This window comes from Anser cygnoides, chromosome 5 (assembly GCF_040182565.1).
Source record: "Anser cygnoides isolate HZ-2024a breed goose chromosome 5, Taihu_goose_T2T_genome, whole genome shotgun sequence".
NCBI lineage: Eukaryota > Metazoa > Chordata > Aves > Anseriformes > Anatidae > Anser > Anser cygnoides.
In genome coordinates, this window is record NC_089877.1 from 40,305,906 (window position 1) to 40,332,082 (window position 26,177).

A 26,177-nucleotide genomic window follows, 5' to 3' on the forward strand; every position below is an offset into this window, starting at 1 on the left:
GGTGATTCACAGTAGTACGCTAAGTGGTGGTTCCTAATAATGCACTGCTACTCGTAAGCAAAAGCGCACACAGAGACTGCTGCTTTTGAAGCCCGTGAGAGAATGGTGAAACTCCTGCCCTAAGTGTAGGGGTTGTTCACTGTAACGTAATGGGTTATTATTACGTACGAATGTGTGTGTTACTGTACTGTATTATGATAAATCAACACAGTCTAGACAACCTTTTCAGCCTCTTTAAAACTCTAAACAGTTTTAAAATTCAAAAGTTGCAGAAACTTGCTTTCTTACTGTATAAGCTGTTACAGACTTAAAGGGACTTCGATCACCTCACATGCTATCGTGGGTTACGAATCTGTGAATGCAGCAATGGCAAGGTGCTATGTAGCAGTTATTTCGTGATAACTATATGAATACTTCTTATTTTGAAGTAAACAGCTTTCATGTAACCTGCCTGGATAAGTATTCAAATAAAGTTAAAATGGTTTCAAGAAAAGAAAAAGAATACGTGAGTTTTGTTGTGTTTAAATTAAACTGCTTTTGCCAGAAAGAATCCTTAGGTTGTAATAAAGTTTTTTTGTTTTGTTTTGTTTTGTTTTTTGTCCTTAGCATAAAGGACAAAGCCCTTTTAAGGTATATCTGAAACGCATGTGGCTATTGTTACTAGACTCATCTCTGCACTCAGTGTAACTGGTGTCCAAAGGAACTATTATTTCCTAAGCTGAGCTTGAAAATTCAGTAGGCTCGTTTATAGGTTGTCCTGATTTTTTTTATAAATACTGGCAGTTATATCTAATATGCTTATAGCCGGGATATTTTCTTCTTTCTCTGAGCTTCTAGTTTCTTTGATCTGTGGTAGTCATAGTCAGAAGCTTGAACCCTCTGCAAAGTTACAAAAGTGTTGGTTTTCCAAGATCAGCTATAGAAAGCTTGATTTTTTTTTTTGAGCCAATTATCACGTCTGATTTCATGTTTTGCATAGGTGCCGTGATACTCTAGCTCTGTCCCTCAAAAAAAGAGGTTTAACAGTCAATGAGTTGTAAGGACAGGTACATATCTTACAGAGGTGAAAGCTTTCTGTCTGGGAATTTCTCGGCATGAAATCATAAAATGGTCAGTGAGGTCAGCTATGCAATTAATGCACTCTTGGTTTGTTTTTAGGTATTGGTCTAGGCATTAATGTGTACCAGACATCAGTTTTTGGCAGAATTTCACATTTCTGATTGCCATGGTTTAGAAAATTACAGTGGCTTACCCTTGGTATCTCCAGGATATCTTTGTGGAGAAAGTCAGAGGAGAACAACTTGTTCCGTATTAACACTTGAAGCTCAAAGCCTTTGATTCAGTTCTGAGATTGTGCTTGTGATAATAAGTTATTGTGTTGGATTTAGAGGAGAATGTTTATTTCTTCACTTCAAAGTATGTCCAGCTGTGTGAATATAAGCTTCTAAACAGGGCATGATAGAAAAGAGAAAATGAAGTATCAACAACATATCCTGCATATAAGAGCAGCCTAAGTGGGAGCGAGCAGGGAAAATTCATTGTTTGGCAGCCAGGAATTATCAAAGACCCGTTCCGACTAAGTGTTATTTAATTTATTGCCTGTTGAACAAACCATTGGATTCTGCTTATTTTATTGGTACCGTGGCTGGAATCTCCAGTCTGGTGATGAAGAGGCAAGGTGGATCTCATGTCTGATACTCTTTGAAGAAGTGCTTAAGAACTTTAACATACGCTACAGAAATTCACAGTCATTTGTGTCTTAGCTCTCTTTAATGTCCTTTCTGACCCTTTTTTTTTTTTTTCCTTTTTCACATAGTTATTAAAGAGTTAAGCTTGGAAACATTTCCAGTTTTAACCCACGCTCACTGATGCACGTCATGAAGTATATATACCACGAAGTCTATGTATATTTTTAGCTCATTCATTTGTCTTTAGAAAGCTTATCTGTGAAAGTTCAAACAAGCTTTTTAGGGGAAAAAAAGAGTTCATGCAGTTCACAACTGAAGCACTGAGACACATGTTGTTTTGTCTCAGTCCTCCACTGCTACCCACACCTTACTGATAGCTTTGTGGTAGGCCCAGAGGTTCGTGGCAATGGTGCATGACTCACACATTTCTGACCTGGGTACGGAGTTTTGCATTGTCTTGCTGTACAGGCTTAATTTGGAGGGGCTAAAGGGAGGGACAACTGTGAAAGAGTCAAAAGAATGAACAAACAGTACTTGGAAGTAATGGCACTTTGATTTTCTTCAGAATGTGTGTTGGGGCAGAGGCTGTGGCTGTGGGACATGCAACAACTGAAAAAAGGCTAGATTTTTAAAAAGATTATTCTCTTTCTAACAGCATAGTTCTGGAAGATTGTACAAAAATCTAGAAGCGGCCACAGCTTTTTTACACGATCCTGCAGAATTTTAGTCCTAAATCCTCAAATGTCTCTAGAGTTCACTCTTTGATCCTGATCCAATGGAAGCCCATAAAATATTTAGAGTGACTTCAGAGTTTTGGATGCATCCCAGAAAGAGTACAACTAATTTTCACATAATTTTACTCTGTTGGATTTGTTGGAAAGAATCACAGAATTGTAGGGGTTGGAAGGGACCTCAAGAGATCATCGGGTCCAACCCCAAATGTGCTCATACTCAGACAAATTAATAAAATTTAAGGCAGTTCTTATTTAAAAGTCTTTTGTTTTTATCTTCTTGTTTCACTATTGATACAGTGGACAGTGCCCAGTTTGCAGCCATCAGCTGGAGGATAGTGAGCTCAGCAAAGAGGAGTATAATAATCTCAGTGAAAGAATAATAAGAGATGTGATACATGGAACTGACACTTTCAGAAAGACAAGTCCACAGGTAGGTCTTGCATGCTGTCAGGCTCGTTGGCTAGGAGGGTGATATATAATTAATATTAAATTTCTTTGAAAACACTACAAATCTTATTTTTTCTTTGCTTTAAACATTAATAAATCATTAGATACTTACTTGAAGTATCCTCTCTATATATGTATATGTATTCAGTTCTGTTGATAAAACGTGTCTAAACCTTGATCTCTTTAGCATTGTTTTTGTTCTTACATTTTCAACCAGTCATTAATGGATACTGAAATAATTAAAATGTAAAGGAAACTTGGAAAAAATATGTTTTTAAATAAAAAATGAAAAGCTGTGGAAATCTTCTAATCCTTCAAAAGATACATTTTAAGTATGGAATAAAGTTTAGTAACTAGAACAAAGTAAGATATAGCATTTTGAGCTTGCAAAAAAAGTAGAAGTCCTTGATAAGTTCAGTATCATATATGAAGCTTGTGTTTATGTGCCGAATACTTGATTTTTCAGTTTGGTGGCTGTTTGCCAGAAACAATAAAGATCCACTTTTCATTTTGTTTACTCAGATTTTACAACCGACCAACCAATTACCGCTTGATTTTAAACATGCACTTTCATATTTATAATTAGAGTATACATCAGGAGCGTCAAGCTCTTCTAAGGATGTTGTATACATACAAGAGGGAGTAATTCCCATAGGCTATATTATATATTGCAGTTCTGCTTCCTACTCGTTTTGTGTGGAGATCCAGCAATAGTGATACTGAATGAAGCTGAGCTCCACTAGGTGGAGCCCACACCACATCTTGGGGTGGTTTTGCTTTACCTCGGTAAGTATTGATGTCATTTTGCAGCAGCTGGCACCTCTGTTCTGTGCCAGTTCTGAAAATATGGGAGAGGATGCCAGGTTTGTGTTTAAGGCTTTCTGCAGACACAGCCCTTGCACATGTATAACGGTGAAAGAAATCTGAAACAGTTAATGTCAGGGTGCTTGTAGTGTATGAAGCCTGTTGTTCAGATATCTAATTTCTACACAGATACTCTCCTTAGTTCAGGACTTTTGGCAGATCTGGCTGTGGAGGGGAGTGAAATTATCCTTAAAAATATAGCAATAATTTTAAGTATTCAGTGGGTACTGGTGTTCTGTAATATTACAAGATAAACAAAAGGAAGCGTTTTATTGCATGCTGTAGAACTAACTTTACTCGTTCTCCAAACACCTTTGGGAAAATTATAGTTGAGGTAGGTTTATTAAAGAAAGCAACAGCAAAAATTCAGTGCCTGAAACAGTTAACTGTCTAGTCCATGAAGCTTCATTCACATTCTGTGTGGTGACTGCTGTCCTGAAAATTTCAAATGTGTGAAGTGTACAGGGCTAGATTAGCAGCACCATCTGGGGGGGGGAGCTCAACTAGGGAATTCTGTAATGGGTCATTCACGCCCCAGTTGAGCAATAGTGGAAACGCACCTGATCGATCTAGTGAATGCAGTCTAATGAAACAAAGAATCCGTGTTAAGTTTTGATGCCCATAGATTTTGCTAATTTGTGCGGTAGCTGCATTTCTGTCATTTGCCTCTCTAGGGCAGTTGCGTGTCGGCCTTGGTCCAGGTGGGCAGCAGGAGGCTGGGAGGGGGTAAGCTCGGTGTGCTCGCTGCTGGCTGCATGGCTCCGAGTCCGCTCCCGCTCTGAGAGCTGAGCGTGGAGGTGTGGCAGAGGCCAAGCAGCGTTGTGATGTGTTGGAGGTTTCCAGAAATAACTTTGGGACTTTTTGTTGCCTTTGTTCTGTGAAAGCAGACGTGACGGAGAAAATATCCTGCCCAGTTTTGCTATGCCAGACTCTGCGACTTCTCCTGCAGCCAGGGTTTTCCAGAGAGGAAGCTAGGTGAGGAGGCTGAAGTCATGATGTAGGCAAATAAATGAGAGAGGGGGTTTTGCATTTTCCAGGCAGTCACGTTTTTCTAGTAGCTGCAATAGAAAGTATTTTGACTTTCTATTCCCTGTTTTCATTTAACTAATTTTCCTCAATGCATCAGTGCTTCTTGCAACAAAATGATTAATCAGGGAAACAGTTTGAGTTGTTTTGAGCTCTAAAAAAGTTTTGTTCCAATAATGCTTTAAATTGCATTTGTAATGCATTTGGAATTTTCCTTTTTCTTCACTAAGGAATAGTCTGCTGTCTTACAGCAGTGTCATTGCCTTTTTTTTGTAATTTACTCTCACTGAAGCATACGTGCAGTCAGAGTAGCAAGTGAGGAGCAGAGGTATGGTTTATTGAGGATCCTCCAACAGTAGTCTGTTGTGCTGTGTTTAAAAAAATAATGAGATTTTTGGCTTTAGATACTTTTAGAAAAGAAAATCAAACAATTTAGGATTACACATAAGAATGGCAGCGTACGATACTTTTCAAATATTTTGAAAAGATGGCTTACTTGGACTATGTATGGTCATCCGTGATGAGAAAATACCTATGACACATTAAAAATAGCCATCAATTCAGATTTTTGTTCATAACTACCAAAAGTTGTGTAATAAGGATGTCAGATGCTGGTCAGATGTAGCGAGCTGCAACCTTGCAGCTGATCCAGGAAGAACACAGTCGTAACAGGACTGTCACATTTGTACCAGTGTCTGGGTGATGCTTTCAGCTGGATGCCTGTTTACTCTGGCTGCATTTAATTGGGAGCTCTGCTATTGAGCCTGAGATGATAAAATCAGTATCCTGAGACGCAGCAGCATCTTTTGCTGTGAAGACTTTCATGCTCAGCTGCTCTCAGCTGTTTCTCTCAAATACACAAGCGCAGCCATTTCATTCCCTTCACAGCTACTTCATGCCCCTGGTAAGGGCTGCTGTGCAGGAGGAAGGAAGCACATGCCAGATGTGTGTGTGTGTGCTGGCAGGAAGGCAGGAAGAGATGGGTTTGTGGGCATGTAAAGTCCCCGCACTAGGTCTGGGCTAATTGTGTAAAGGGGTTTTACAAATCCTTCTACAGTATAAGAGACTGGAGGGAGAAGAGGAAGTGACCCATTCATATTGCTGTTATTTTTGCAGTTGAATGAGGCTTTGCTGTTTCCGAGGAGCATGGAAAATAAAGCGCTCTGTCAGCTTTTAGATTGATGGCTTTCCTACAGTGCTTTGGTTCTCCTTTCATGTGGACATGTCCCAACTGCACAATTTGCCTCAAAGCCCTTTGTGCTGTATGTGAGTTCTGTTCTAAATGGTGTAGTTCACTAATTCCAAAAAATGTATGTACTCCAAAACTGTCTGACGCAGTCTCAGCTTCTAGCAAGATCATCTAGTTCTTCACAGTGCACAGTGTGTGCTCCACCCAGGCTGTGTGGGCCATTTACCTCCTCTACCCATGCTCCCATATGTTACCTTCTTCCTGTCAGTGCCAGCGAGCAAAAGGACTTTGTGAGGAGAAGAAGGAAGGAGAAGGCTGGGTGGAATTTCTCCTGTGGCTTCATGTGTCCCCCTTCCCTCCTAGGTGTGTGCCATACTGCATCACAGGGTTCAAAGTCCCAGTTAAGTTTTTTATGTACAGTAGGAGTACAAAAATGTGGCCTGTTGGTGAACGCTGCACCTTGCACTGGGATGGGGCTTTTTTAGACAGGGACACTTCTTGTGGTTCTTTTGGGTTGTAGGTAGGATGGGGTTTCAGGATAGCGAGGATGGAAGAACTTGGTATGGCTGAATCTCAAAAGTCCTGGAAGTCTGTTGTTTGGGGGTTACTGTTTTGGACAGCAGGCACTGGAGAACTTGAGTTATTGATAGAATCTTAGAAGTTCATTAGGATCGAATGAAAGCTAATAGCAGTGGAGATGAAGAGCCTACTGGTAGCCTTTTGGGTGCGTGCTGGTGTTGGGCTATGGACAAGACTAAGGCAAGAGCTGATATTTGGGAGTTAAAATACTTGAAGTGCTCGCTCAGTACGGCTCTGGTTTGGTCACAGCATTAGAACAGAAGTGACATTGGTAGGAACAAATGTGTTATGACAGTCAGCAACAACAGGAATCAAAAAACTGACTTATTTCATTATAGGACAACCAGTGCTGAACATTTTTTATTCTACAGATGATTTTACAGGTGTTGCAGAATAACACAGTGATGATCAAGTCCGTTACTGCCTTGTGGCTAATTTTTAGTTATGGGTTGAATATGGTCCTTAGATAAGAATAGGGTTAGCATTGCAATTAGAATTAAATACACCACTACTAGCCCTGCTGACTCCTGGATCTTGAAGAGTCCTGTCATAGATCTAGGAAAACCTACAAAGATAAGACACAACATTTGTAGACAGGGCTGAACTTTTTTTAATTATTTTTTCTCTGCTACATATGGGCCACTGGACTCAATTGGGATGAGGTTAGTAGTCAGTACGGCAGAATCCCGTATTGCCTCAAGCCAGGTTTGTTGCTAGGTCTTGTAACATGCCACAGGAACAGGGGAGATTTGAGGGGCTCAGGATTAGCTGTGGGTTTCTTTCGGTTGCAGTGTTTTGGTTAGGTTAGTTTGGGGGTTAGAAGGAAGACTAGCTTCAGAGCTCGATCCACTACTGAAGCTTGTACTGAATCTTAGTAAGCGTAGAATAAAGGTGGGTAATGGTTTATGGTGGATGTTGGGATAATGTCAGTACTAGATCGCCCAGACAGGCTGAGAGCACTAACTTATCCTGCATACTTTCTGTCTTACTGCCTCCATTTAATTCAAAGAGAATGTTACACTCTTGTGATATGATCTGCTAGAAAGGAGAGAACTTCTGGAAGGAAGGAAGAGGAGGGGAAGAGGGAAGACTGTGCAGGGAAATGGGTGATGAGATACAAAGGCTGCTGGAATTTTTCTAAGGCTTCTCTTGCATCTTCTCTTACCCCAGAGGCTCCTGATAATGGAAGCAAAGAGAAGCACGGAGATTATTTTGGCAGAGAATAAAAAGACTAAGCTGCTTCCTCAGTAGCAAGAAATAAATTTAGCATGTATTTCTTCCCCTTGATTACCTCAGTGTTAGAGAATCTTTGTTGGGGTTGGGTCGGATCTTCTGGGGTGGTCCAGTCTTCCTCTTCTTGATTCATTTAACAAGGAATGAATTGAGATTTTATTGAGGTCACTGTCTACTATGCCATCAGCTCATTGTGCTCCAAAATTAGGCCACCAAGAAGATAAGAAGAAAATAATGTTCCTTTCTTTCAATCCATTGTCTAAACCTGTTCTGTTGTACCACCCAGTCTTTTCAAACTGCTCCTTTGTCACCTCTGTATTTGGAAATTCTCCTAGCATACTCAATACTCCAGTTAGGGCAATCAAGTAAGAAAAATCTGTTTCTAATCTTCTAATCTTTTTGAATGCCATTTCCTTGGTTAAAATACGCTTGCTTTGCTGATGCAATGATTTTCTAGATCTGTATCTTCCTTGCATTAGCTAGAACATACAAAAAGAAATAGAGAGAAATAGAAGAAATAAAAAGATTCACCAAGGTTTTAGAATGTCATACCTTGATAAAATATTCCTTTTTTTTTTCCTGTTCATTAGCTGATCACAGAGGCAGACAGGCGCCATAAATGTGAAGTCAGAATAGTAAATTTTCACCTAAGAGTTAAACTAATCTGACTTAATCTGAGTAGTTTATTTTCAAGGAGATTATTTTATTGGAAACCCCTTGGATACACAGTCTGGTAGTTGCAGCTCGTTCATTCCACTAATTAGGATCTTAAGACTTCTTCAGACAGTGTTCTCTGCCTTTGAATATTGCTAAGTTCTTTGATAATCCTTCTAAAGTAAAATTAGTATGAGCTCATGTTCTTATACACACTTTGAAATGTTACCTCTTTGAACTTGGGCATAATCAAATGGTCCTTTACCATTTCATCCTTTGGTCCGTCACCAAAAATGCTTGCTTTTAAGTCAAGGAGCTGGTCTCTAGCTGTGGTCAAACCCAGATTTTTCTGATGCTGCAGAGACCTATGGAATTTCTAACACAGGGCTTCGTTGTAATTTATGGTAACTAGAATGGCTTAACAAGTTATAATAATTTCATGTTATCTATCAAATGCCTTATCTCTTAAGATTTGGTAAGGTTTGTTTTAGAACAGCAGCAATGTGAGTGGATGTTTTCATTACACATGATGATCCTATAAGTAGATACAGTTCCTCCAGAAATCTGTAAAATGTAAGTATACTTTTTTCCATAGTATGCATTGTTTCATCTTTTTGATGTTAAATTTAATTTGGTTTTGTATTCATCATTGGTCTGGCTTCTTCTGTGCCATTCTCTTTCATCAATGTCTGTAAAATATTTCATGTACATATGGGAATTAGTATAGAACTTTGAAAGAAGATGCTAATTTTTTAGCATGACCCTTTGTTCTCTTTTCGAAAATGCTATGGCTTGTTCAGTGGTTTAGTAGCTTTTTATGAAGTTATGTCAGTTTTTTTTTGAAAATATGATTAATGTCATGTGGTTCTCTTTTACCTACATTGACACATGGAAATAATTTTTTGAGATGTCTTTTGCAAAAGATGTGCACATGAAACTCCTCCAGATCATGGTGTTCCAGTGGTTTTATACAGTTTTCCATAATCTGACCAATCCTGCTACAATGCACAGATTCTGGTTTATAATTCTCTGGATTGTTTCCAGAAATATTAAAATAGGGTTAGAACATTTGGTGCCATTCAGTTCTCCAGTTCTGAGTGGAGATATTCTGAGTGGAAATATTCTGAGTATGGACAAGCCTAGATGACAAAATCAGGTTTTATTTTCTCTTGGGTGGTTTTTCAGCTAAATCTGTTCCTTGCTTAGATTCACTTCAAGCATTTGTACCAGCATAACGGAGAAGGCAGCAGGGAGGTATATTTGGCTCTCTGATTTTCATGAGACATCTTTCCACATGGAGATTATGGACTAGCACTAAGTAAGTGCTAGTCTGCCTTGTGTACTTGGATGCTCTTTTTTTTTTTTTTGGTGCAGTTCACACTGCATGGCTTTTTTGTTCCACTGTCTGTCTTTAATGCCAGTTACAGTGTTATTAGGCATTCAAGTTCATCTCCAAAGGCAGCAGTGCAAAGATGAGGGCATTTTTCCACTGAGGGCAGCATCACAAACTTCTCGTTCCTTCCTCCATGTTAAGTGTGCTCAGGAAGGACATCTCAGAAGTGCACTGCCTGGGTTGCTGAGGCCTGAGTTCTGCACTGTTGGTGTGACGGACCCACATCAGCCAGCACCAAGTCCTGCAACAGCGCTGCTGGGCTGCCAGCGTGCCTGCTCTCTGCCTCCCACCCCAGGTCCTTCTTGTTTGTGACAGTATCTCTGGAGGTTACGGACACAGCGACACAGCGGTTGGAGACTCTTGCATTGTTTGTTAACTCTGCAGGCATAATAATAGAGGGCAAACAAATCGTATGCAATCCAGAGTACATAGTGTTACCATACACAATACTGAGAAAAGCCTTCCTGCTTATACGGGTTTGAAGGGGATTTCCAGGCTTTGAAACTGTGGGGGAAATATTTAAACCCTTCAGGCACAGCAACAAACAGACTTAAGAGGGCTCCAGTAGTTGCAACACAAGGCGCCTTAAAAGAAATTGGCTGGATTTCAGTTTGACAGCTGAATTTTATTTCTCACACACTAATGCTCATTCCTGTGTTTTTCTTCTGATATCAGGAAACACTGCCAAAAACAAAGCAGCCCCCATCGCTTTACGTTGTATGAAACTGCTAAAAAGTGAATGTTTTCAGTTCCCTAAAAGCTGCTTTCAGTGTTGAAAAACACACTGTTTGATTCTTAGGGTAGGGCTGTGTGATATTTAAGTGCAATATCATATTCTGTTAATTCGAGTTTACTCTTTCCTTGCACTTGAGTATATTGCCATTCAATATGGAGAGGGGAAGCACTGCTTTTTCTGTTGTACAAACCTTAGAATATGGTGAATGCTTCTGTAAAATATATATATTGGTAACTATAGCTTTGTACTTCATAATCAACTTGTCGTGTCTCCACCCTTTCTGATGAGTGAGCACAGATTCTATTGTTTGGAAGGAGTGACAAGCAGCTGCTTTTCCAGTGATTTTAATAGCTGTTGGTAGTTTTTTTTTCTTTTCTTCCCAAATTCCATGTGTTTGCATGAGCATAATGGCCTTTCTTGTATTTAAAGTCCTCTATGGATTTGCTCATGTACCTCCTTTGTATGCATTTTGTACTTTGTTTTTTGGCATTTAGATTAGGGGACATTTTGGATTGTTGAAGAATTTGAGAAAGACCATGATTTCTATTTCTAGTTTCCAGTACATTTCCTATTTAGATTTGTGCAGAAAAAATGCTATGATCTAACCTTTCAGTGATCTTAAACTTTCACTCCAATACCTCAGGTTGAGAGATCACCAAAACTCTCACAAAATTCTGTAGTTTCACAATCCTGGGAGTTAGCACAGTCAGCACTACCCGCTGACCCCAGGAGTCTCACCTGCTCCCAGCCTCATTCCTAGACTGTGTGCTTTCTGCACGTTGTGCCAGTACAGACTTCTGTGCTCTGACCTGACCAGGGCAACTGGTGCAGGCTGAAGTCTGTTCCGTTCCAGCCTTCCTTGTTGTGCCAACAGATATGTTTGAATAGGTAGAGGTGGGGTTAGGCTAGGAATGAATGGCTAAGAGAAGGAAGAAGGTAGAAACATCTCTTTCTGTGGCAGCACCAGTACAAACCAGTAAAAAAGGATGGTGAAATACAGCGTGAGACATCCAGCTGGTGTTGAGTACCAAAAAAATGTGCAATCGTTTCGTGCTTTGGCTGAGATATGAATAGACTTCAGCTACCCACATGCTAGTGGTTAAACAAAAAAATAGTTTAAATGTCTTCACTTCTTTATGTCAGGATAAATTCCATAATGGGTTTGTTATGGCTGGCTCTTAGTAATAAATCGATTTAGTCAGTGTGGTGTCCATTTGCAAACATAAGATCTCTTAGTAAAAGTGGCTGTGAATCACTTCTAATGATTGCGTAGCTGGCATTTCCCTATTTTCCCAGCGAGGCAATGAATGAAATCAGGCTTTTTTTTTTTTTTTTTCCCAATTCCCTTTTGTTTTGCACGCAGGGTACCACAGCAACCTCCTTTCTGCAGGCTGCCCATGTTCCTGCTGCAGCGAGGCACGTTCATCAGGCACACAGGCTCCTGCGCAACACCTGGCAGCAAACGCAGCAGAATTGCTGCACAGTTTGTTGCAGCACTTTTCTGTAGCTCCTTTGCATTAAGAGAAACTTCTCCTCAGCATCGTTTTGAGGCAAACCCAGTTGGAACAAGTTAGCAATTGCTGTAGTGTTTGCTGTGTTTGTTTGAGTGCTCTTGTGTGTAAAGAGAGATGTCTCGCTACTTGTTGGCATCTTGTAAGGGTTCATCAGAAGTGCTCCCTGTTGTGTTCAGCAGGAAGTTTTCATCTAAATGTTCCTTTTTGGTTTCCTGTACCCATTATCTCCCTGTCAGGCAAACACACTGGTGCATTTAGATCAGGCAACGCGTCCTCAGTTTGGAAGGGGAATCCTGTTTGGATTCCTTTTGCCTAAATCAACCTTCACATCACTGTTGTACCGCATGGGTGATTTTGGGGTCTGGCTTCTCCTGATCAGTTGTATCCTGGCTGCAGCTGTGCTCTGCTTAATTCCTCTTTATAAGGAAGATTTTCAATTTATTTTTCCAGATGGCTAGTGAGGGGAGTATCTTTAAAGAACTCTAGATGAATCATCTCTTTATTACCGTAGCTGTAAGATTTGGATAAAATACAGACAAATCCTGATCTTTGAAAGATTAGCATCCTTCAGACTGTATACGTTCTCTCCTCTCGTGTAAGTCAGTGTGTATGAATGGATAACTCTTTGTACTGCACCTGGATGGCATAGCCTGCTGCTTACTCCCAGGGTTTGCCCTTTTCCTTCCCTGTGTCTGGAGAGGATGGTAAATTTGACAACTCAAAAGCTCTCTCTCAGGGAAGGAGACCTGGATCTTCTATGGTTCTTTCAGGTGTGTTGTGTTGTTTTTTTTCTTGCTTTGTTTTGTTTTTCTGGAAAAGGAAAGGAGCAATCTTGTGTGTTGCTGGGGAAACGTGGGTGGAGAGGAGAAAATGAAGAGATCCTTGGGGATTTTTAATCTCTCTAAGGCTTCTCACTGAGGAGTCTTCTGAATTTGATGACATAAATTAAACCTAGCAGAGTAAGTGCAAAAGACAAATGGCCATTAACTCCTCATCTCCCCCTGTGTGGAAAACAGTCTCCTGTGGCAGCAAGCCTTCTCTTCCTCCAGAATCGCATCGTTTACTGGTACTGGGAGTGTTTTCTCTTTCTCTCCCTGCTGTATTGCGGCGTTTCCTGGTAGTGAGGCAGAAGAGCCGCGCAGAGCTGGGAGCCCGCCGGGACACGCTGACAGGCCTCGGCTGGGGCTGGGGCCGGACACGTGGCCAGGAGGAGATGGCAGGGCAAGGTGGGGGGGCGAGGGAGCACTGTAAGGGGTGCAGCTTCTCCCCTGCTCCGAAAGTAAACCAGAGAGAGCCAGGAGCTGGCTGCTGAGAGGCACTGAGCCTGTCCCGCTTAGCAGGCCCCTGCTGGCAGCTCCTGCTGGGAGAGGAGAAGGAGCAGAGCAAAGAGCAAAGTGCTGAGGGGAGCACCCCCTGCCTGCCTCCTCTGCTGCCCACCCTGCTTGGGTGCTGCAGTGTTTCCTCAGCAGAGCACTCAAGGAGCTCTCATCCCCTCAAGGAACTGCTCCGTAACTATTGGCACTTGAAATAAAATACCTCTTTAAGGATTCTTCACAAAACGTTTGTTCTGTATTGCACTGAGCCCTTGAAGACAAGGCTATACGTATGCCATGTTTTCTAGAAATGTGTACCTGACTGTAGTCAGAGCTGCGTCAAACAATGTTGGCATTGGGAAAATAGCCTCTGTTGGAGTGTGCACCATGTGTTTGCATCTTTCACTTTATTTTGTCTTTTCCATTCTTACTCATTTTTGCCTCAAAACTTTCCTATTTTACCTTCATTCTGCATGCATGTGTTTTCCTCTTTCTTGCCTTCCGCTCCTTTCAGCTAGCCGCCCAGTGTTACAGCGATGGCTCACCTGATGATGAACCACAGGGGAGTCCAATGAGCCTGGCAGCCAGGAATCCTCGTTGTTTTCTGCAGTTGCTTCTCTCGTCCCCACTGCCTCTGCTAGTGACTGAAATTTTAACACCTGAATGATGCACTCTTATCTTGCTTGGTTTGTTTATACTCTGCATACAAGTAACCCTTGTTCTAGTGTAATTTGTAAGTATCCTGACTAAATTTGTTAAAGTTGGTTATCATTTGGTACTGCCTGACAGCAATATATCTTCTAAACAAATAAATTATTTCATTTCTTTCTCTGAGGAAGAGTTGTATATGCTATAAAGGTTTTTGGTTTGGTGTGGGGTGTGGGGCTTGTAATTCTTTAGTTTTACGTATTGCTATATGGATAAATGTGAGAAAGTAAGATTAGAAGAGTGGTTCTGGAATTTTGAGCCCAAGGGATGAAATTTGCGATTGTTGTGTCACTGAGAGCCTGGGGCTGTGAAACCTCCACTACCTGATAAATAAGTTGTACCTGTTAGTAGAAGGGTCTATTATGAAACAAGGTCACTGCACACCACTTGGCACAATATCAGCAGGAAGTAGAAGTCTAATGCAAGCATCTGCTGAAAACACTAAACCTTTACTCAAAAATCAAAATAGGAATTCCCAAAGCCTTGATTAAGACTTTGTATTCTGTTCTCCTTTGGGCTCTCAGGGCTAAAGCAATTGTGGTTTTCCTTCTGTTAGGAAAAAAATGGATGGATGCTCTTTGTTTGCTCAATCACTGCATTATGTTTCTGACCTAGTAAGAAATTCATTGTTTTGCTGGGCTTAAGGCTGTGCATTTCTCACAAGCAGAGGGCTGTGTTTGTAAATGAATGTTTATTTAAACATAGATCCTATTATCCAAAGACTGGCATTCAAGGATTTCAGAATTCTTACAGAGAAACTAAGCATGATGCTTTCATATTGGAAATACTAGCGATAGTGTCATACTCCAGCAGTATTGCTTCGTTCCACAGCTGTTCCATAACAATGAGTATAGACATGTATCTTTACAAAAATGTTTGGTTTGGTTTATAATTTTTTAAAATCTAGATGACTGCAAAGTTTTGGTTTTCAGTACTAATGTAACTTAAAATTATGTTGAAAGCATCCACTGTAACATTTATGGCTAGAGAAGGTACAATTTTGTGCATATGTTTGTTTTAGCAAATATACAAGATGTGAATTATAACCAACAAAGGAGAAAATGAGAGATTTAGTGTTTTGTTTTGTTTGTTTTTAATAAAAACTGAATGAAAACTTTGTGTTAAACTAAACATATTCTTCCCCCTACCCTTTCAATTTCTTTCTTTCTTTATTTCAGGAATTTGAAGCCTTTCAAACATTTGTGGAAAATCGACTTCCGTTTGATATTGTTATTGATGGACTCAATGTTTCCCACATAAAACCCAGAAAGTTGCAGTGTGAAAATGTAAGTGCTGGTTAAATATTAATTAAGAGTTTTGTGTATGCCTAGGCTGATGGTGGAACAATTAGTGACTCATTATTACTTACCCTCTTGAGAAATTGGTCAAACATTTTTGTAGCATGTTACAGTCAGTCCAAAGACTTATCTAGACTTCACAAATGAAAATAATCAGTGGAGAGATGGTGGTTCTTACACACTTAACTGTATTAGTCATATAAAATGATACATAAATTTCCCTTGTACGCAATGCTCATAGTTAGAGATAAGTTATTGATAGTAACTTTACTAGGACATATGTTGTGTGTTTCTCTGTTTTCTTAACAATGGGGAACAGAATAAACCTACTGTACAGAAGATATAGTCTAATGCACTTATGCTGGTAAATCTTTCTCTTGAAATAACCCCCTAGTTCAGACTGCATCCTTTATAAGTTTAAACTTTATTTCACTTGCTATTGTCTTAAGCATTTGAGTTCTGTTCTTACAAGGGCAACTCAGACTGGCTTCAGTTCTTTCCACTTGGTGATTTTTAGAAGAATAATCCAGCTTCTTTGCCAATACCTTTGAGAATCTTTTTTTTTTTTTTTTTGCTAATACCTTTGAGAGTACCTTTCTCAATCTTTGAGAATTCTTGGCACTCCTTTTTGGCATTTTCTTAAGAAATGGCTTAATGTTTTGTTGTTGTTGTAGTTCCAATGAAATATTTGTTTTAAATTAGGAATAACAAAGTAGCTCCCCACATGTCTTCCAAAGCAAGTCTTTAAACTTTCAAGCTCTTGAAATTAAAACTAAGTTATAAATGAGTTTGATAAAAAAAGGAAGTAATTTACTTCTAGTAATTACAAGAAATACATTTTTGTTCTTAGAACTACTTCAAAACTATTCTGAAGAGGCAGGATATCCTTTTATATATGGAGATAAAAGCAGCTGAGCTAAGGAGCTGAGATAAACCTGCTGAAAGATGTTTAAGAGCTGCAATGAAGCTTCATGAGATGCTGGCTCACGAAGAGGGTACTTTCCTTAGAATGAAAGTAGAAAAGGAAGTTCACAAGTTGTTTGCATGGGATCATGGAGGAAGTGTTGATTATCTGAGAAGAATCCCAGGCAGCATGCAGTGGCACAATGTTTTAAGACCTATGAAGACAGATTTATGCTGCCAAAGGGAGAAGAGAAACGAAGTGTTGTTTTGTTGATGTCCTGCATCAGTACATGCCTGTCCCAGTGTGGGAGCTCTGATTGGGGTCTTGAATGTTCACTAAATGTTGGAGGCAATGGAGCAAAGAGCAAGCCTGGTTTTGCGGGATAATTACTTCTGATCTCTGGTCAGAAATCTTACTAGGAGATATTAGCATGTTGAGCAGCATAAGCTGCCTTTGAATTCCTTTTTAGATTCTGCCTTGTTCACTGGAAGGATTTTAGGATCTATGTTGCTGAGCAGCTCCAGAAGGACAGTATGGCAGCATCAGCTTCCATTTAGATGATTCCATATAGATGCAGGTTGGATCTTTCATGAGTCCTAGGTATTTACAGATTGTCTGCTTTTTCTTCCTGCATGACAGAACACTAACTTGGGCTCATCCCATCTTACCTCCTGAGAAAGATTCTCTTAACTAAAATTTACTTGTTCTGCAAGCTATGGTGCTGTTAATTATTACTGCATCTTGCCATGCACCCGAAATGTTAATCATTGGAGTTTCTGCCAAGTAGTCTTTTGATGCTCCTGTTAGCTCAGTCCTGTTTTTGAGAGTGTGAAGTCATTACAAGAGATAGGATGAAAATGCCCATTAGTTTTTCTATGCCTTTCATCTCTAGATATTTACTGGCTGGATAGAATGTATTTTTTTATAGGAAGTGTATATTCATGCTCTAAGTGACAAAACAGCTTCTTCGCTGCTCCAACCATCCTGAAGAAATACTCTTCTAGACATATGAACGACTGGATACTTTTTTCTTCTATTGAGCCCCTGTATTCATTGAGATACTTTGTTTTTTAATGGTAGATGTCTTTATACATGATTATTCTATTAACTGATGAGTATACTGTTTTATCCACTTAAATGTGGAACATTGCACTTACCCACTTGAACTGTGGCACAGTTTGAATGTGAGAGCATGTAGGATGCTAATTAGGAGTGTTTTCTTTCTTTGTGAGCCTGAATTCTTGCACTGTAGCATATCAGGAAAGGATTGTGCCTTTATTCTTATTTTAGGTGCTTTGGATAAGAAGCATGTATTCTGGTTTATTTATTTTTTTCAAGACACAGCTGAACAAAATAAAAGGAAACAGAAACAGCAATGCAAAACAGAGCAACCCTTTCTTCTGTCTCCAAACGTTTCCTCCAGATGATGGCAGGGAAGGCCACAGGAATCTCTGCTGGTGTAGCGTTCCTGATCAGTATTGGTGCTGGGGGAGTAGCCCCCATCTGTGACTGCTGACCTCTGCAAGCTGTAGGCTGAGCTTTGAGGTCTAATTCTGCCACAAAGCGCTTCCTCTCCGGAGGCCGCTGTCCCTGCGGCAGAGGCAGCTGAATGGGAAGTGGCAGGTCCGGGGCACAAAATGCAGAACTGAGAGGACAAAGAGGAGAAATAAATGCCAGAGAAGCTGGAGGCAGAGTCTGAAGGATAGAGAAAGCTAACAGTGAAGGCTGCTGAGGTCAGGGTGGCTGGCTAGGATAGTATGGCTGGCCAATTTAGAAGAGGGGCGTGTTGTGATTCTTCAGTGACCTAGTCTGCTTTTCTTGAGAAATAATAATATTAGAGTATATTTCCAAGAACCTGTGTCAAAAGCTGCAAATTGTTAGCTTGTTGGACCACCTCTTATACAATTTAGAGTAAATAGCAGAATAAAAGTCATAGTTAAACGTAGGAGATGGCATAAGATTTGTGGCAATTTTAATGCAGTCTCATTTTTATTTACATTTAACAAAAATATAATAAAACATTGATAAAATAGTACTTTCTTTTTCAAACAGCTTAATATTTGTAATTCCCTCTAGGCATTCTCTAGGCGTCTTGGAAAGTGGCTGGGTGTAGGGGCAAGGCACAAGTACCTTATGGGATGAGAAGAAAAGGAAAAACAGCAGAAGTTAAAGGAATGACTTTTACTTGTGTAATCCCCAAAGTATTCTGACATTCTGGAAAACTAGATATGTGACTTCCAGTAGCCCCAGGCACCTTTAGTCTTCACAGCCAGCACTTACTTAGCAGATCATCATGAATCTTATTGACTTGGCAGATTTACAGGAATATTCTGTGGTAATTTCTCTATTATATGACACAGTCACTTTGTAATTACAATCCACTTTTTTGCCAGGTTGATTTTAAACTAGAGCTGTTTCCTGGTACAAATCACCAAGCGGCTGCATCAATTACTGACAAAAGAGGAGGTAGCATGAGGATGGGAACAAGCATTTTTGAGGGCTAGGGAGTGGTGAGATCATCTCTTTTGAAGGCAGTCGCTGTAAAGCTGCAGCACTGGTTATTAGCAAGTACCTCTTTTTGACGCTTTGCAAGTTACTGTGTCATTTTAAATTAGATATAATTAATTCCTAATTAAAAGATACCATGGAATGGAAGTTATTTTTGCTATATAATCTGAACAATAGAAACAGACTCCCATAAAGTGTAAAATAGTTGTCATACGTCTTTTTTGGGCATTACATTCTGTTCCTATTTAAGACTGTACCTGATGTGTATTTGCCTTGATGAGTCAGTCACAGTTTGTACTGCAAAGCTGGTAGTTTATAAACTGAGCTATCCTTGCAGTTTGACTAAGCAAAGTTCATTCTGGCTGTGTCGTGACTTGGAGTTAATCCTTTCCTCCAGGTGTATCTAATTACATCAGTCTGCAGCTACACAATGACATTTGGAACTCCCTGTTCCCTGCTGCCCCAACTCCCTGTAGTGTTCCTGCCTTTCACCTTGTAAAGGTCAAGAGAGGGAATTTCCACGCGCTGGCCGTCCGGTTGTCTTCTTAAACACAAACTGTTACATAACTCTCAAATGCATTTTTTCCTGTTTATCACTGTTTTCAGTAGAAGTATTCCTTGGAAGCAAGGGGAATCTAAGTGCAGGCAGGATAACGAGGCTCTGAAGCATCCCTCTTGGGATGTGGGAGAGGAGTGAAGGAACTCTGAGCTCTTCCCAGCTACCCCTAGATTGTAAGGGCCAGGGCAGGGGTGACAGCGAGATGGGCAGGGGAGCATGGACAGCAAGCATGATTTAGGGAGGACTTCACTATTTTAAATATACATTGAGATTGCTCTATTGTAAATGAGGTATGCAGCCAGCTCCTTTCATAGCTGTACCCAGCTGGTCTTAGACATAGCTGAGTATATATATCTCAAATGTGTGTTGGGACAGATCAAAGCAAACTCACAATTCCCTTCTTCAAACAGTTCAGCAGTTGGGGCCAGCTCAGCCCTAACTTTTCACTCCCTAATCTCTGTATTAAACTCAGACATCTAAAAGATTGGTAAAATGCTCCCAGACTGAATTCGTTAAGGCAGATACTGTACAAAGAAATAGTTTTCGCTCTTGGCGGAAAGTTCAAAGTGGTTACTTCCAAACTTAATCAGCATTTCTATAACTGGACTACACAAGTTCATATAATTCCCATGCAAATTGTAGTGGGCCTGTACAACAGCTGACGAAGCCAGAGCCTTGCAGTTCCCCTCCCATCCCGGCCCGGTGGCAGCAGTTGGCAGCCGCCCCTGCCTCACCTCCTTCTGCCTGCAGCAGCCGTCAGCCCCTGCCAGCTGAGCCACCAAAGCTGCCTTCCTGCACAAAAGGGCAGGCTGGGGTTGCTGTAGCTGGGGTGCTGAGACGGGCAGAGGGGATAGGGCACGCCTGGTAGATATTTCCTCTTTCTTCCAGGTGAAAAACGGCAAACTTGTTGAATGGAGGTTGCTCTCTGAGTAAACAACCCTCCGAAGGGCTGTTTGCGTGAACTGTGTGGTAACAAGTAGCATAGCAAAAACAGGTTATTGCTGCTTTTTTTCATATTAAATATTTTTCAAATTTTTATCAAGGAAATTCAGAGTTTAAAACTAATACTATAATTTTACCTGTTCTAGTGTTTATGTGCTAGATATTCCTGGACTCCGTGACTGCTTTAGTAGTATTGAAGAGGATAGAGAGAAGTTGCAGCTTTGAAGGGAAAGCTGACAGTGAGAAGACTTTCATCAGGACAGGGGAGAAGAACATGATGTAGGATAGTAGTCTACAAGGAAATGATGACTGGTCTTATTACATTTTTGAAAGAAAGCCTAACAGCGACCACAGAATTGAAGAACTTTGAAGTATTATTCATTGTAAATTCAGCTTGGAACCATTTTTTGATATGACCTTTATTCCCAGTGTCAAGATTCTTTCTCCAAATATCAAGACAAAGGGAATAGCTCTTCAAATGAAGAAATTGAAAAACGAGGGGATGAGGGGGGAGGACCAGCCACAATAACCCATCATTCTCTTGGATTAGTAACCCAAATCAATTTTGAAGTATAATTTTGTTTTTTTTTGAGGTCTCCTGCACCAATAAATCCTCTGTCATTAAAAAAGAAAAAAAAATGTATTGGAGCTTATGGTGTTTGGGGGAAACAATAAAGAAAACTTTTTCTCCAATGTCTTGACTTAGTAAAAAATACTTTTAGGCTAAAAAAAACCAGAAAGTAATACCTGCACATACATACATATATATAGTTGACAAAAAACTAATTACTCGGGTTTTCATGTGGTGATTTTTCCCAGTCTTCAAGTCTGTTCTTAGCCATACTACATGTATATGAGATCAACTGCACAGTTAGTGAGACACTGATACTTGATACAAAACTTGAGCTCTACTGTATGAGATCTCCTGCAAAACAAGCATTTATTAATAAATTTGCCCCAAATCAAGTCATGCATGGAAAAGAATGTTCTTTCTTCTTTGACTCATTTGGCAGCATCTGTGATTTGTTCAAGTACTTTACTGTCTTTAAATGAAGCGAAAATTGAGTAGATCCATGAGTCATTCTCTGTTCAGAATCAATACATCCAACAGAGGTCTTATTTGTCATACTGTGACAGTTCATCAATTCTTCCTCCTACCAACTCTTGTCCTACCACTCAGCAAAGCCGTCAGACGTGTCTGTCTATTTGCTCCCAGCCTTTTCCATCTTTCTATTTTCTGTCTTCTGATGATAGTCCAAGTTTACATTTCCATGATAACTAAACATTGCCCTGTTACTCAATGTTGGAGAAATTTCTGTCTTTGCAACATCTGTTGCAGTCTTTAGAACTGTGCTTTCATTTCCTTTGAGTATTGCTCGAATCATAAGGCTGAAGATCTTTGATGGATGCATTGAAAATCACCTACAGTGTGTGTAACGTGATCATCACTTGGTTTAGCCACAGGATACCTCTCCTGACATTCAGACCCTGTCTTAGTATAGAAAGAAGCTCATGTACTAACAGGTACTCTTGCAACTGCACTTATTTTTAGTGTTAGAGGTATGTGACTGTCACACTCAGCATTGCATTCATCTCTCCTCTGTTAATTTCTGAGGGTCCTTGAATATCTCAGCAGGTGGACTGAGTGAATCTCTTCCCTGAAGTCACATGTAAGGGACTGATAAGCTGAAATTTATCCCCCCTCATATTTGTGCCATGCTGAATAGGATAGGTCCAGTTCGTAAATTTTTGTCCACTAGATCAAGAAGAAGAGCAAGGCTGTTACGCTCCTCAGGAGACGTGAAGGGGAAAAAGAGGTGAAGGGACGTTTGCTTCAGACTTAGAGGAAAGGCCTCAAGAGTCAATCTTTTCTCCTTGAAGTTCTTCAGAACAGTCGGATAATTTCCATTTGTGGCTAAAAGAGAAATAAAGGAGCATTTAATGTATTCAGCTTCACACATATAGGATAGTTGAAGGCGTATTTGACACAAGTGTCAGAGATTCTAGAAATGCTCCTTCAAGTAGTAGGCATGTATGCTTCCACTTTCATTTTAGAGTTACCCAATCTGATTTTGCATTTCCTGGTGAGAAGAATAAAGCAGCAGAAACTGAGCAGGTTAAGAAATCTGACTATCAGGCATTTTGATAACCTCTCCCTGTCGTTTTCTGCCCAAGTCCAATACTTTCTGGTGGTGCCTCCCCTTACTATTGTTGGCCTCTGGCTATAAGGCTTCTTTTTTTTTTTTTTAATAATAATAATAAAAAACTTGTGATTAACGTAGTGAACTGTTGTGGTTCCTGTCTGGTATTTATCATTTCTGCCTTTGTATTTGGCAATAGGAGCAAATCGAATGTTAAGATAAGTACAGGAGCACCCAAGCACTCCTTTTTTTATAAGGGAAATTGCATAATATCTTTCATAATAATAATGCTTGTACATCACCAGGTATATGAGCTTGAAATTCGACAGAGCAGAATGAACGTGCCCTGATGATTCATGTTCAGGTGAACTTTGTAGTTGTAGCAACAGGTTGTTTGTTGTGTTGCGGAGAAGTCCCTATAAACTCTGGGTGACGAAGTCAAATGAGGGTATCTTCCGAACTGGGTGAGTTTGAGTCATGCTGTTTTCGCTTCTCCCTTAGAAACCAAAAGGTGAACTTTCTTCGGGCAGCCCAACTGATTCATCTAATTATGGAAATGTTATCATATGGCAATAAGAGGTATGCTGTGCTTCCAGATCTGAAACCTGGTCTTTAGGGAACGGAACTGCTTCTTTGGAAGTGATCTTTGTGTGGAAACTCCTACTGAATAGTGATATGAACATAGGGATGCAAGCCAGAAAACGTGGTGGTTGGTTTATTATAGGCCAATTCTATGCAAGAATAAATATTTGCTTTGAGCCTGAGAAATGCTGTTTCTCTGTATGTCGCCTTAAAGGTAATGTAGATAAAATCCTTAGAACAATGATTGGATTCATTTATGTACATCTGGATTTATGTACATTGAAAAGCAATAAATTTTTGATTCACACTTGGCTTTTATAGATGATATTCTATTTTTAGTAGAAGTAGGAAAGTACACATGTTTAGAAGCTGTGTTATCTCAGGGAGAAAAGGTGCAACGAAGCAGAAGCTTAAATTCTGTTTGGATGTATTTATGAAGTTATGAAAACCTAGATTTTCTTGCCCAGTGGGTTATTTCTAGGGATCTCAGTATATTGACATGCTGATTAATGATTCAGCAAGCCATCAAGCTGCATTTATTGCTTTTTCTCTAGTTGAATTCTACTTGTAGAGCTAGAGTGAAAGAGGTATATAGGGACAGAGGTTTATACAGGTAGTTAAATATATATAAAATTGAAGTTATAAAATGATTGTAACTGCAGTGAAATTTAAAACCAGAGTTAAATTATTATTATTATTTTTTTAATATTCTAGAAAAATTGAGTAGAATTCTCTATAGATTTTAATCTAAATCTCTCTGTAAACTGATTGCTTCATGTTGTCTGGTACAAGAAAATAGTTTACGAAGTCCTATTTGAATCTACAAGAACAACTTCATCAGATAAGATTCCATACTGCAAACATGATTGCACTGGCAGTATGCTTGTTTAAAAACAGTTCATAAGAATTCGTATTTCAGACTGAAAAATTGTAAGAACACTTAATCCTTATCCAAAATACCATTCCCATTACAGATGACTTCCTGCATCAAACATTTACTGTGAAAAACATACCTTTTTCTAGTACTGATTTTGTACATCAGATGCAGAGGTGATAGGCAAGAGGCTCTCACTCTTCAAATTCTACCAAGTTTGGAGGGATGATTCCTGTTGTTATAGTCTCCCAGATCTATTTATTTTTTTACTGCTTGAAAAAACTGCCTCCTGAATAACGGATTTAATTGCCACTGGTAGAATTTTCTGTGATAAACTTATTTAATTACTTTCCCCAAATACTTCTGGTTTTCAAAGCATCCTGTGGCAATGAGTTCTACAATTACAAAAGATATGATAAAGTCTGTGCTTCTGTTTATTTCAAACCTTCTGTCTGATAATTTTTTATGATGGCCTCTACTTTATATGCTGAGAAATGGTGGGTATTACCCATTTGCACTTTCCAGCTAACTTGTCATTTTTCGGGCCATCTAGAATAGGTAGCACATACTCTTTATAAATCATCTGAAATAAAAAATTGTATACAGTTCTACAAGTTAGGTGTCATGGATTTTTGTATCTTTCTTATTTTTAACTGTGTTCCTTTCTTGATAGGGTATTTACTGTACCTGAGTGCATACGATGAAAATAAGGGCTACTCTTGGGCTAAGGAGTAAGCTCCTCAAATGGGACTGGGAAGAGCAGCACTTCACTATATAATTGCTGGTCTTGTTTGACTGTGAGCAACTCTGTTTGAAGTATTCAGGTCTTGCAGATTTCTTGTAGGTAGTGTAACAGGCCAAAGCTTTTTGTGAATTTTTCACAATTTTTAAAGTAAATTCTTGTATCTCATAGAATGAAAATTCCTAATATCTTTTCTTACTTAATTGTAAGAGATTAATATAAAATTTTAAATAAAATTCAAAATTAATTGCACCTCAGAAAGGCAGTTGGAGTCTGTGACACTACAGCAAACCATTGCAATCTTCTGTGGATCATTTGTGGTACACCTCTGCTGTGGTTAAATATGTGGTTAAACAGAGATAGCAGGAGAAGGGAACAGTGTTTTGGCATCTTCCATCTAATTCACCAACACCAATGCAATCAAAACATAGTCTAGAATAGTATAAAACGTGAAATACCTGGAAGCCTTGCAAGTGTGTCTATTAATGGTTCTAATCAGACCTGATTTATTCATACAAAACATAACTAAGGTATTATCACACATGCTGGGAGTCGTAAATGATTTTGTTGCTAGGTGTCATGTGAGGAGCAGTAGTGATGTGGTAAGAATACCAGGACCAGGAACATAATAAAAAAGCTACGGCTACCTTTGCTATTGCTATTCAAATTTTCATTAAAAAAATTACCAGAGGCTAATTTCTAACACAGGCAGTGTTAATCTGCATGGGTTCTTCTTTTATCATATAGAATGAACTCTGAAGAATGGCGATTTCTGGAGACTGCTTCTAGGAGAAAAGTCCCAAGCTGAAATAAACTCCAAAATCATCCCTGAGTTGCAGGATCTCCTGAAAATGAGCCTCTTACCTGCTGGTTCTCCTCATGGGCATGTAGTGATAGTGTTAGCAAGTCAATGGCTTAATGCTGCGGAGGTCAGTCCTGTGTATAAGGTCATCCCTATTTCTTTGTGTAAAGCAACAGAATATTCTTTGGTACTTGCAGAAGCTCTTCAAACACTTTCCATATTTGCTTCTTAGCATGATATTTCATGCTGCTTACATGGTTTTACAATGTTTTAGATCTTCCAATGTGCATTTTTCTAAATGATAGAGAATGAACTAGAAGCTTAAACTGTGTATGTGTATTTACTTATTAGTAGCCATGGTTCTGTGGCCCTGTACATCAATAGAATTCTTCACTAGCTGACCTCCGAGAAAGACACCTACCTCAAGGTCTTAAAAATTAGACTTTGAAAACCATTTGATGAAGAAATACCCCTATGAAGCATCATTTAGATGCTTCATAGACTTCTCCTTTTTATGTGTATCCATCAAATAAAAATCCGTATTTTCTATTCTATAAATATTTTTCCCTGAATATGATCCCCAAAACTACTATGTAAATCACTTTAAATACTTAGTCTTTGGCATCGTACTTACTGACCTGCCACATATTTTTAGGAAACCTACCTCTTCTTAGGAATTTCTCTATTTCCAATCATTTACATATTTCATACTAATATTTACAAGTATCTACTGGTTTTTCCTTTCTG

General features: G+C 39.5%; 1 protein-coding gene across 3 annotated transcripts in view; it reads left to right on the plus strand.

Moving 5' to 3' along the window:
- Positions 1-26,177, plus strand: part of PRORP (protein only RNase P catalytic subunit) — a 46,658-nt gene that overhangs the window by 3,820 nt on the left and 16,661 nt on the right. For all 3 annotated transcript variants that reach the window (XM_048059955.2, XM_066998008.1, XM_048059954.2), the window contains exons 4-5: positions 2,720-2,852; positions 15,257-15,364. In XM_048059955.2, coding sequence (XP_047915912.2) covers positions 2,720-2,852; positions 15,257-15,364 — 241 coding nt within the window. The remainder of the gene's footprint in view (positions 1-2,719; positions 2,853-15,256; positions 15,365-26,177) is intronic.